The 12,500-nt window shown below is 32.3% G+C and overlaps 1 protein-coding gene across 1 annotated transcript in view; it reads left to right on the top strand.

Annotated features, from left to right (window-relative positions):
* LOC137629594 (atrial natriuretic peptide receptor 1-like) overlaps nt 1-12,500 on the top strand; it is a 1,161,427-nt gene that overhangs the window by 715,391 nt on the left and 433,536 nt on the right. The window contains 1 exon segment of the mRNA XM_068361051.1: nt 8,846-8,987. Coding sequence (XP_068217152.1) covers nt 8,846-8,987 — 142 coding nt within the window.

Below are 12,500 nucleotides of genomic sequence, written 5' to 3' on the forward strand. Positions count from 1 at the left end.
TTTCTCCCCTTGCAATTAGCTTATAATTGTTTGCGCAATTTAGATTTTTTTGGCGTAGGTCAATTGGTAGGACCCAGGAAGGGAGTTAAAAAGAGATGCTAATCACTCTTTCAATAAACGTGTTTTAAAAAATTAAAAAAGCAGAGGGAATCTAAATGTCTGATGTGTGATGAACAATTTATTTTGTTCATATTGTTTAAAGAATTCATGTGAATGAAGATAATTTTTCTTTTATATTTCCTTTGCACCAGTGCTATTATTATTATCATTATTATTATTATTATTATTATTATTATTATTATTATTATTATTATTATTAACTAAGCTAAAACGCTGGCTGGAAAAGCAAGATGCTATAAGCCCAAAGGCTCTAACAGGGAAAAATAGCCCAGTGAGGAAAGGAAATAAATAAACGATCTGAGAAATGATGAACAATTAAAATAAAATATTTTAAAAACAATAACAGCATTAAAACATATTTCATATATAAACTATAAAATGATATATTCTAAATGCTTCAATCTCTAATTAAAAAGAATATACAGCATAGCTCTCTCATTGTGTATATATATTCACATATATATGTGTTGGTGTATGTGTATATTTATTCGATATAATTATATTATGTTATTGTATATATGTATATGACATAGGGATTGGTGATATCATCTGTTTGGGTAAAAGAAAAAGGGCATCTGGTAAGCAACCTGACCCCTTAAGACTATATAAAAACAGGTAGGGGATTAATGCTTATAATGAAAAAAAAAATGGAATATTTTATATATATATATATATATATATATATATATATATATATATATATATATATATATATATATATATATTCATTCATTCATTCATATGTAGATAGTTACATTCAATGTGTGTATTTGAATGTGTTCGTAATTCCGTATGCGCGCTTGGAATATAAATTAGTTACTACCATGATTCTAGACGATCTGTTTACGACGCTCTTTTTATAGTAAATCGGAAAAGTTTCTCCATTGGAGAAGGTGAAAGTATCGATAAAAGCCTTTTTATGGGCTCATCTCGAGGAAACGTATAGATGCAAGACCTAAACCATTTTTGTGAGGCTTTTATATCGAATGGGTACCTGAGAAATTTCCTTCAGGGTTTTTTTTTTTTTTTTACTTTCTTACGGGATATTAAGAATATTTCACATGATATACAATCACTCTGTGTATGCCGTAATGTTTATGATGCATTATTAAGTGCAGAAACTTGTGAAATCGGTTGCTTTTTACAATAGAATTAAGTTTAAATGAATGTGAGCAAGGGTAAGTGCAAACATAAACCAGAAACATAAGCAATTGAAGTTTACATGAGTCGTGAAGAATGGAGGCAATTGATCCGTCTATGCAATTGGGATTCAATATGAGGGATAAGAGGATGCGAGAAGAGAATACGTAAATCGTGGAAGATGGCAGGAGCCTTAGAAATCCAGTGTTGGAATGTATGGAGATATTGTTGTGGTTATCAAGTGTGAATAAGAAAACTCAAGGATAAATCGTTTGAAAGGTATTGTTTGCCTTGTATATGTGGGATGGCAAAGACTGAAAAGATTATAAAAGAATTACCTAATATATATAAGTAGTAGCTTGGCCAGGGCACCAGCCAACCATTGATATACTGCTGCTAGAGAGTTATTGGGTCCTTTAACTGGCCAGACAGCACTACACTGGATACATCTCTCTGGTTGTGGCTCACATTTCCTTTTCCTACACATAAACCGTATAGTCAGGCCTATTCTTTGCACCTTCTCTTTTGTCCTCATACCCATAATAACAACTGAGATTACCAAACAATTCTTCTTCGCTCAAAGGGTCAACAACTTCACTTTGTTCAGTGGCTACTTTCCTCTTGATGAGGGTAGAGAACACTCTTTAGATATCTATGGTTAGCAGCTCTTCTAGGAGAACGACACTCCAAAATCAAACCATTGTTCTCTAGTCTTGAGTAGTGCCATAGCCCCTGTACCATGGTCAACTACTGTCTTGGGGTAGAGTTCTCTTGGTTGAAGGTACACTCTGGCATACTATTCTATATCTTATTTCTCTTCCTGTTTTTTTTTTAAGTTTTTATTGTTTATATATGAAAGATCTGTTTTAATATTATTAGTGTTCTTTACTTCTTTTATATTAAGTTTATTTATTTCCTTATTTTCTTGAATCACTTGCCTAATTTTCCCTGTTGGAGCCCTTGGGCTTAATTCATCCTGTTTTTCCAACTAGGATTGTAGCTTAGCTATTTATAATGAATATATATATATATATATATATATATATATATATATATATATATATATATATGTATATGTATATATATATATATATATATATATATATATATATATATATATATATATATATCTTATTGGATACATGCATCCTGGGCTATCATCAAATGGCTACTGCAACTCATGTCGAGAAGTATGTCTGTCATTTAAAAATATAAAGTCTTGCAAACTTCTATGGTTTTCGATTTATTTTGTATAAAGAATTAAGCTGTTCCTTTTCACTTTTTGGTCTTGCAACCGGAGTAGTAGTCTTGTTGTTATTCCAGTATATATATATATATATATATATATATATATATATATATATATATATATATATATATATAGTGTGTGTGTGTGTGTGTTATTATATGAACATTATACCAATGTATGTTAATGATCAAAGTCCATGAAAATAGGTGGTGTACGGTTGGTTGTTTTCCATCTTATTGATAAAAGTCAGGGTTTCCACTTCCATTTATGACCTCATGTTAAGCATTATTGAAGTTATATATCTTTCTTCGTGTTTTTTAACAACAATTATTAGGTTTATGTTAGTTAAAATTAGTAATTCTTTCAATATATCTTCAGTTTCCTCCTTTTCTCTAAAGTGAAATTTTCAAAATATTTTGTTTATTTATTGTGAAATTATTTTTTCTCATTTTTATACAATGGTATAACTATGATTGATGATTTTAGAGAAAAAAATACGTTTTCTTTAGGATATCAATAAATGTATTAATTCTTTAAGCTTAAGAAATTTCCTTGAAGTGTGTTGCAGAAATTTGAGTGAACTGTGTCTGGCAACATAACCATTTCAAGGGTCATTCATGACCCCTTTTCTTATGCCAAAACTTTATTTCTTTTTCTATTTTGCTTTTCTAACTTCTTACACTATTAAGATACAGAATGACTTATAGGTATCACACATCCTTTCCTCACTTCACTTCTATACCAAACCAGTAATCTTTCTATCTACATATTCTTCTTTTATTTTATATAAAAAATTTAATTGCTTTCAGTAACATATCTCCTGTGCAATAAGATTTATAAGCTTCCATGTGACATCTTTATCTATTCTCTCTTATACGTTTTCTAGCTTATTTCGTTTTACTTTTAATCTTACGTAAGATACTAAATGCTTTGTCATTGCGCCTTTCTTTATATCTAAATCGACTTAGTTCTTTCTAGTATTCCTTTCTCATCTAGCTTACTTTCTCAATCAAAATTGTGCAATAGTCTTTCTTTATAGTATTGCAATACTATGTCTATCTTAAGTCACCCCGTTACCTTTAATTTTAAGAAATGAAACATTAATATTGTCTTTTACATCATGAATTTTTCTTTGTCCAGTCATTTGTAACAAACCCTATTAGTAACTCAATCAGACCATCGCCAATATTCAGAATTTTTTTAGTTGTAATCTCATCAATTCCATTTTTCAATATCTTAATTGGTCTTCATAAATGTATGGGCCTAACACTGACCATTTTCTCTTTAGAAAATCATTTCTACCTCTCTTCTCTCATCTACTTTCAACAAATCTGCATTCGATTCAGTCCATCTACAAAGGACTAACAGCATAATTTCATGTTTCTTATTCAGATATATATTCATTATTTTTATTATTATTATTATTATTATTATTATTATGTTGATGATATCTCAGAGGAAGTAACTATACAATTTAGGCGATTCCCTGTCCCTCGTCCTGTCCTCTTTAGTCTCCCTTTACGACACTCAAGGATACATTGACGCTATTCTAATTGTTGTCATGAATGCAAGACTTGGTGGGAGAAGTACAAGAGGAAGGCCAAGGTTTGGATGGATAGAAGGAGTAAAGAAATTTCTAGGTGATAGGAGGATAGATGTGAGAGACAAAAGTGTATGCTAGAAATAGGAATGAATGGCAAGCAATTGTAACGCAGTTCCGATAGGCTCTGCTGCTTCCTCCTGTCGTCTTGGTGACCGATGAGGTAGGAGCATTACGGGATTTAGGTTGTGAAGCTTCATTTGCGGTGGATAACGGGAGAGGGTGACCTTTGACACCGTAACATTACCAACAAAACTCGGCTGAATCCCTCGTCAGGGTGGGAGGAGCGAAGAAAAGAAAAGTCCCCTTTTGTTCTTTTGTTATGTCACAACTCCATAAAATTGGGGGAAGTGCGTTGATAGATAGATTATTATTATTATTATTATTATTATTATTATTATTATTATTATTATTATTATTATTATTATTAGCCAAGCAGCATTAAAAATGCTATAAGCCCAAGGGCTGCAAGAGGGAAAGCCGCCCAGTGCGGAAAGAATTTAAAGGAAGAATACACTTTTGAATAAAGAAGAATAACTGTAAGACAGGTAAGTAACATATAAGCTATAAAACATGGATCATGTCAGCCTACGCAACAAAAAAGCATTTGTACCAAGATTGAACTAATTAAGTTCCACTGATTCCACTATTTAGCCTTTAATCTTAGCCATGAGTTCCTACATTTTCTTCTCCGATGCTCATGTTCCTATGACCAACTTATATATACAAACCCATTTTCACCCATTCCTCTCAGAATTATCTTAATTTAAACTTTTCCTTCAACTAATTGTCAGTTAAACCCCCAGGGACATTTAACTTTTCCTTCCACTAAATGTTTATCATGTAAAACTCTAAACAAGCTTCGCCTCATCATTACATCCATCAATTAGCTTTCCCATCTACTGTAAACAAAATCTTAACACTTTTCTTCACGATTTTCTCTTTCTTAGTTTAATCTTCTTTATGAAACCATGTATTTTAAGCACTCAAGCCTCTTATTTATTCCTTAATAAAACACCCGTCTAAGCCTCTTATTTCTTCCATAATAAAACACTCGCATCTAAAAGCCTCTTATTTCTTTCAATAATATAATATTCACATTTAAAAGCCTATTTCTTCCAATATTGAATCACATGCAGCTAAACGCCTCTTATATCTTATAACAAAACAATCGTATATAAAATCTCATATTTCTTCCTATAACTAAACAGTTGCATATACCCCTTGGTTTGACCCTGGTTTCAATTAGTCTGACACACCCTACATTGTCTCATTTTCTTCAAAATTGTGTTGTTTTCAAAGAAGAAAGGTATAATTGCAAACCTAAATTTCACGGCCAAAAACTCCTTTGTGGAGATGTCTTAAATCTAACTTTATCTTGTTGACAATTTTCTCACTTTTGAGCTGAAAATTGTCTATAAATCTGACTTTCTCTTGCAACAACGTGATACTATGGTTCTGAGAAAGTCACTCTTTTGGGTACATGTATCATTTAACTGGTTATGTGATTTCATAGTTGTGGATTTTGATGTTCATCATGTTATGAGCTTTATGGATTTTATGTTTTCATGCACAAAATCAGTCACTGAAGACGTGAAAGTCTATAGGTATCCAAAGTATTTTGCTCTTCCCCCTTCTTTTCTGAACACAGGACGAGCAATCATTTGCATAACCTGTTCCCAGGAAGGGAAACTATTGTAATTGTTCAACCATCCAAAGCTTACAGAATCTCACAACCTTCTACCTTGTTATCAGCATAGCTTCTGTAAGGGTATGTCGACGTGTGATCTATCATATATTTCTCTCAAATGACCATCCATTGCTCTTTACATTCCAAGGATTTTTGGTTGGGACGCCTTGCTTAAGTCTCGTTTCCTCTTATCAACTGATTTAAAGTTTATAAGACCCGTATTTCTATTGTTGTTGATGTGCCCTATCCGTCCATTTGTATATCTTTTCTGTGATTTTTTAGGGATATATTTTTTTCTACTTCCTTTTTCCTTCTTTTAATGTATGGTTACCTGATGTATGTTTTTCCTAACATGTTCATTTGTGGATCTGTCTAGTATTACTAAGTTGGATAAACAGAACATTAGTTGTGTTAATATCTCCCAGATCACGTTCTCCTTAACTCCAAGTTTCATTTACATGTTATCATCACAAAAAGCTTGAAAATTTCGAAAGACACTAAATGGTAACGTTTAAGAGAAGGTCCATATTTATTTCAGTTATATGTCCTTGTATGTAGTGGATACAATGTATACTGTATATTCTCCCAAGATTGTTTTCGTCTATTGATCATAGACTATTTAACTGTATTCCTTCCCCATTGTCTTGTCTTCTCCTATATGTCAGCATTCCCAATATAGAAGGCGTCGTCTGGAAGTAACAAATTTAAGGGTCAACTTGTTCACTTTCAAAATATGAAATGTTCTACTTTCTACAGCATTTTATAAGTTTTTCAATCTTCCTTTTTTTATGCCAGAGGCGAGTTGTTTTTTACATAAAAATGTAGATTATTTACTGTCAATCCATAAGGAGAAATTTAATTTTTTTTAGTTCTTTACCTGCTTCCCCCAGCGCCGGGTTTTATTGCTAATATTCCAGAAATTCAAATCCTTTACATGTCTAGGTCCCTGCACTACGTCTGTGTGCGTGAGCGCGTATGTACGCGTTAATAGATATATTGAAACGCACTTGTCTAGACGGATAGATAGGTAGATACTCGCACTAGTATATCTTTCTCAAAACGAAAAAGACCATATTTTTGGTTTTCTGTAACTTTCATCATTTGCATAAAATGCAAATTTTGCCTTATATTGAAAAACATTTTTGTTTTCCATACAGTATTGAAAGGTAAAAAGGGAAGCGTACAGAGGGTCGGGACTACATGACCATTGATACTTTTCTTTTACTCCTAGGTTTGGAAAAATGTATCTTTGCTGATTGTTATTAGTACTGTGTCTATTTTAGCTTGTATTTCTTGGTTATTGTTGTTATAACTCTTATCATTGTTGAGGTATCATTTTCATAGCGACAATTTTTATGTCGTTTTTATTTATTTACGGTTTTTAATATCTAATATCAAGTATAAGGCACTGAAGAAAAATTGGTATAATCTTTTTTAATTACTGTTTAGGTATAATCAATTGATAACCACCCAGGGAAGCCAGCGAATAGTGGAAAATCTCAACTATTGGGATTAACATACTTATTGAAACATTTACATGATTCACATGTTTATTTCACCTATAAAAAGATTCGGTTAACAGAATTACCATAACAAGTAACATTTGTATTTTGTTTTTCACATAGCTGGAAGTTGCCGGTTTGCTCAAATACATTTCTGTAGTAATGTTTTTATTGGGTCGCGATAACTCATGAAATTTTTATTGATATGGAAAAAAAACTGGTTTGTTTTCCCGAATGTTTGCCTACATGTTTATTTTCGCCTTGAGTAATCATTTACCTTTATTATGAAAATTAAAATTCAGATGAAACAACAAAAATTCCGTCTTTAAAAATAACCTATAATGAGATTATGTCAACGTCGGTGTCAATAAAAAAAAGATAAATGGGTCCTGAGATTGATACCCAATATCTAGATAATGATGAAGGTGGCATCATTGATTATGCAACAGAAGAGAAGCCATGAATCAGTGATCTTGTGGATAATTATTCATTTTAAGAAAGTGGGAGAAAACTTTGCAGAATAAATAGGTTATTTTGCGATCACTGATTGACGATTTGTGTGCACTGTAGGTATTGGAATGTGGATTACAGTCTTACAGGACAAAATATGGCCAAAGCTATGGGTTATAAGGATATATCGCACTAGAAGGAACCTCACCTTACAGAAAAATTTGTATTTAAATTAAAATGTAAGACAAATATTTAGCTGTTAATTTAAGAAACAATGTAAGCCAAAGTAAATTATGATAGATCAGGGCGAAAAAAAAAAATCTATTGAGAAGTGATTAGCCGAGGCTCTAAGGCTGTTATGTTGTTACTGACTGAAAGTTTGCTTCATATTCATGATGAATTTATCAAATAGGCTGCCACAAAGCAAAAGAAATATAGAAAAACTTAATAGATATCCAAGAAGCGTCTAGAGGCATAATCTAGGAGATAAAATCGAAGGTGATCCAGGCAAAATAAAACTATCAAGGTCAAATCTACTTCTGTAGATCAAATGAGGGTCAATGATTTGGCCTCCTAAAACAAAAGCTGATTAAGGTGAAGATCGAACCAAGTTTTGTATTCTCAGTTAGTACCGCCTTTACTAAAACCTTTTAAGTCATTGCAGTGTGCCACGTCTGTATATGCATTCACTTTGTAGCCATATAAACTATATCTGTTCCTGCTTCCTATTTTATATTATGCTGTCCAGCTTCTTTTAATTTTTATTTCATAGGGAAATTGTAGGGTTTCGCCCATTTACTCCTCAGCACTGAATGGCTACCCCGGTCCCAGTTTGGCCCATATGAACTAGATCTGTAAATCAAAATAATTCATCAATTTGTTTTTCCTTCTTGATTAATTACTTTTCTTTGTTATTTATAATTTTTAATTGATTTGTTTTTAGTCGGTCATTTCCTACATCTTTTCCCATCCCATTCATTATTTTATTATTAGTTCCTCATTAGCTCATTGTTGTATTTCAGTCAATTCACTTATTCATTTTCATGTCTAATTTCTAATTGCCTGTTATACAGTCAATCATTCTTGTTTTGCAGGACGTCAGCTAACTACAAGCCCTGGTACAACGCCTCCGACACTGACGAAATCAACGAAATCGCCAAGAAGGCCTACGAGGCTGTTCTCACTGTCACAGCCAGAACGCCGTCTGGTGACCAGTTCAAGAACTTCTCGACTCATGTAAGTACAAGCTCGTGGTTTGTATATTCATAGCAATATGTGATGCAAATACTCGCTCGTTGTTTCTATATTTTTAGCAATATGTGATGTATAATCGGTCGTGGGTTTTATATTTTTAGCAGTATGTGATGTAAATACTCGCTCGTGGTTTCTATATTTTTAGCAATATGTGATGCAAATACTAGCTCGTGGTTTTATGTTTTTAGCAATATGTGTTGTAAATACTCGCTTGTGGTTTCTATATTTTTAGCAATATGTGATATAAGTACTCACTTGTGGTTTCTATATTTTTAGCAGTATGTGATGTAAATACTCGCTCGTGGTTTCTATATTTTTAGCAATATGTGATGCAAATACTAGCTCGTGGTTTTATGTTTTTAGCAATATGTGTTGTTAATACTCGCTTGTGGTTTCTATATTTCTAGCAATATGTGATATAAGAACTCACTTGTGGTTTCTATATTTTTAGCAGTATATGATGTAAATACTTGCTCGTGGTTTCTATAATTTTAGCAATAAGTGATGTAAATACTCGCTTGTGGTTTCTATATTTTTTGCAATATGTTATGTAAATACTCGCTCGTGGTTTCTGTATTTTTAGCAATATGTAAAGTAAATACTCGCTCATGGTTTCTATATTTTTAGCAATATGTGATGTAAATACTCGCTCGTGGTTTCTATATTTTTAGCAATATGTAATGTAAATACTCGCTCGTGGTTTCTATATTTTAGCAATATGTAATGTAAATACTCGCTCTGGGTTTCTATATTTTTAGCAATATGTGATGTAAATTCTCGCTCGTGGTTTCTATATATTTAGCAATATGTAATGTAAATACTTGCTCGTGGTTTCTATATTTTTAGCAATATGTGATGTAAGTACTCGCTCATGGTTTCTATATTTTTAGCAATATGTGATATAAGTACTCGCTCGTGGTTTCTATATTTTTAGCAATATGTGATGTAACTCTCGCTCGTGGTTTCTATATTTTTAGCAATAATGTGATATAAATACTTGCTTGTGGTATCTATATTTTTAGCAATATGCTATGTAAGTACTCGCTCGTGGTTTCTATATTTTTAGCAATATGTGATGTAAATACTCGCTCGTGGTTTCTATATTTTTAGCAATGTGATGTAAATATTCGCTCGTGGTTTCTATATTTTTAGCAATATGTGATGTAAATACTCGCTCGTGGCGTTTATATTTTCAGCAATATGTGAGGTAAGTACTCGCTCGTGGTTTCTATATTTTTAGTAATAGGTGATGTAAGTACTTGCTCGTGGTTTCTATATTTTTAGCAACATGTGATGTAAGTACTCGCTCGTGGTTTCTATATTTTTAGTAATAGGTGATGTAAGTACTTGCTCGTGGTTTCTATATTTTTAGCAACATGTGATGTAAGTACTCGCTCGTGGTTTCTATAATTTTACCAAAATGTGATGTAAATACTCGCTCGTGGTTTATATTTTTAGCAGTATGTGATGTGGATACTCGCTCATGTTTTCTATATTTTTATCAATATGTGATGTAAATACTCGCTCATGGTTTCTATATTTTTAGCAATATGTGATGTAAATACTCGCTCGTGGTTTCTATATTTTTAGCAATGCGATGTAAATACTCGCTCGTGGTTTCTATTTTTAGCAATATGTGATGTAAATACTCGCTCGTGGTTTCTATATTTTTAGTAATAAGTGATGTAAATACTCGCTCGTGGTTTATATATCTTTAGCAAAATTTTATGTAAATAGTAGCTCGTGGTTTCAATATTTTTATCAATATGTGATGTAAATACTCGCTCGTGGTTGTATATTCTTAGGATTATGTGACCGATGAACAGTGGGTGGACTGGTACCTGAATATCATGTGGTTTGTGATATAGAAAAAGTTTCTTTTCATGGAACACCAGTGGCACTTGCATGTAGATATAATATTTTAGAGCACTGAGAACAGTAATTTACACTTGCTTGTTGATATGGCATTTGAGATTACCAATAGAAGTGTTTTATTTGTTATTTTTGAAGAATTTCAGTTGTAGATTTAGAGTAACCAGCATCATTATTTTCGGTTTTTATTTTTGTGAACCAGCATCATTATTTTTCGGATTTTATTTTTGTGACTTTTACTTCGGTTTTTGACGGTGATGATGTTACTGATTTTTGCTGTTGTTTGTCATTTGCCTTTAGTGTCGTTATCCGTTCTTGTTTGTATGACCCTTTCACTTTCCTTCAGCTACTTCTATTAACATTCTTTTTTTTCTGAAAGTTATATCCTCATGTATCACATCCTTTCCTATTATGTATCACGCTTTTCTAATATCCTGTTAATATCCTTCGCCAACATGATTCCATTGAGAGCGGAGTGCGGACTCATTTGTACAGATGGAAACTGTTTTTTTTTTTCTTCTTTTTTTTTGGGCCGGGGGGGGGGGCGAAATTAGTTCTGTATTACGACAAAACGTCCATCGGTAGCAATTCAAAATGTCATTCAACTTTAATATGGCTAGTAAAAAAGAGAGCCCTAGTTTCTTTCACTTATAGGTCTATTGAAGAATAAGGTAAAGCTTTAGTTGGATGTGAATATTTCTTCTTCGTGTGGATCTGTTATAGAAAAAACTAAAGATTGGGTGGAATAGGAATGTGATGAACGGTTGCATGAAAAGAAAATTCTTGGAGGAACCATTGATGGTTATATGAAGCAAATGAAGTGTGTCTGTCCTAAATATATTTGTAAAACGTATATAATGGTGAAAGTGAAAAATACAGAGAAATGAATGGAAATATAATTGGGCTACTATGTAGAGGTATTGCTAAACAGGTGCTACAGTTCCTGTTTAAGAATATTTGCAGGAAGAGCGAGCAACTGACTTACTACACTTGGCATGGATCTTCGACCTGAAATTTTATAGTTTTATATAAGAATTTAAGTCATTAGAAGTTTATTCGATAATTGTTAATCTACAATGGAGAAATTGCTTCTAATAAAGTCTTGTCAATTTTTAATGAAAATCGCTAGTTTTATGTCTAAATTTTAGTAATTATTTTTACTTGGAGAATTGATAATCTACAGCGGAGAAGTTGCTTCTAATAGAGTCTTCTCAATTTTGTAAGTAAAATCACTTAAAAGAAGAATGATGTTGCTGATGCTCTACGTAATAATTTACCTACTGTACACCCCCGTAAACTAAGAGGATCACTGCCAATCAAATATTCTCAACAGAAAAGAATAAAAAGATATGATAGAAGTTATCAGTTAAATTGTTGGGTATATATTAAAATAAGTGATGCGAGGCGTACCCCAAACGTAAGTTGTACTAATGGTACCATGAGAGATAATGCAGTGCCTAAAATACATGCGATTCAGCTGTTTAGTAAAAGGCTGGCAGTAACAAAAGTTTCGTTTATACTCTGTAGTCACCCATGTTGGCTAAACGGCTCAATGTTGACAAAAATACTTAAAATATATATATAATTTGGGATGTAAGATGACATCATTTATATGCTCGTTAA

Source organism: Palaemon carinicauda, chromosome 37 (genome assembly GCF_036898095.1).
Source record: "Palaemon carinicauda isolate YSFRI2023 chromosome 37, ASM3689809v2, whole genome shotgun sequence".
Lineage (NCBI taxonomy): Eukaryota > Metazoa > Arthropoda > Malacostraca > Decapoda > Palaemonidae > Palaemon > Palaemon carinicauda.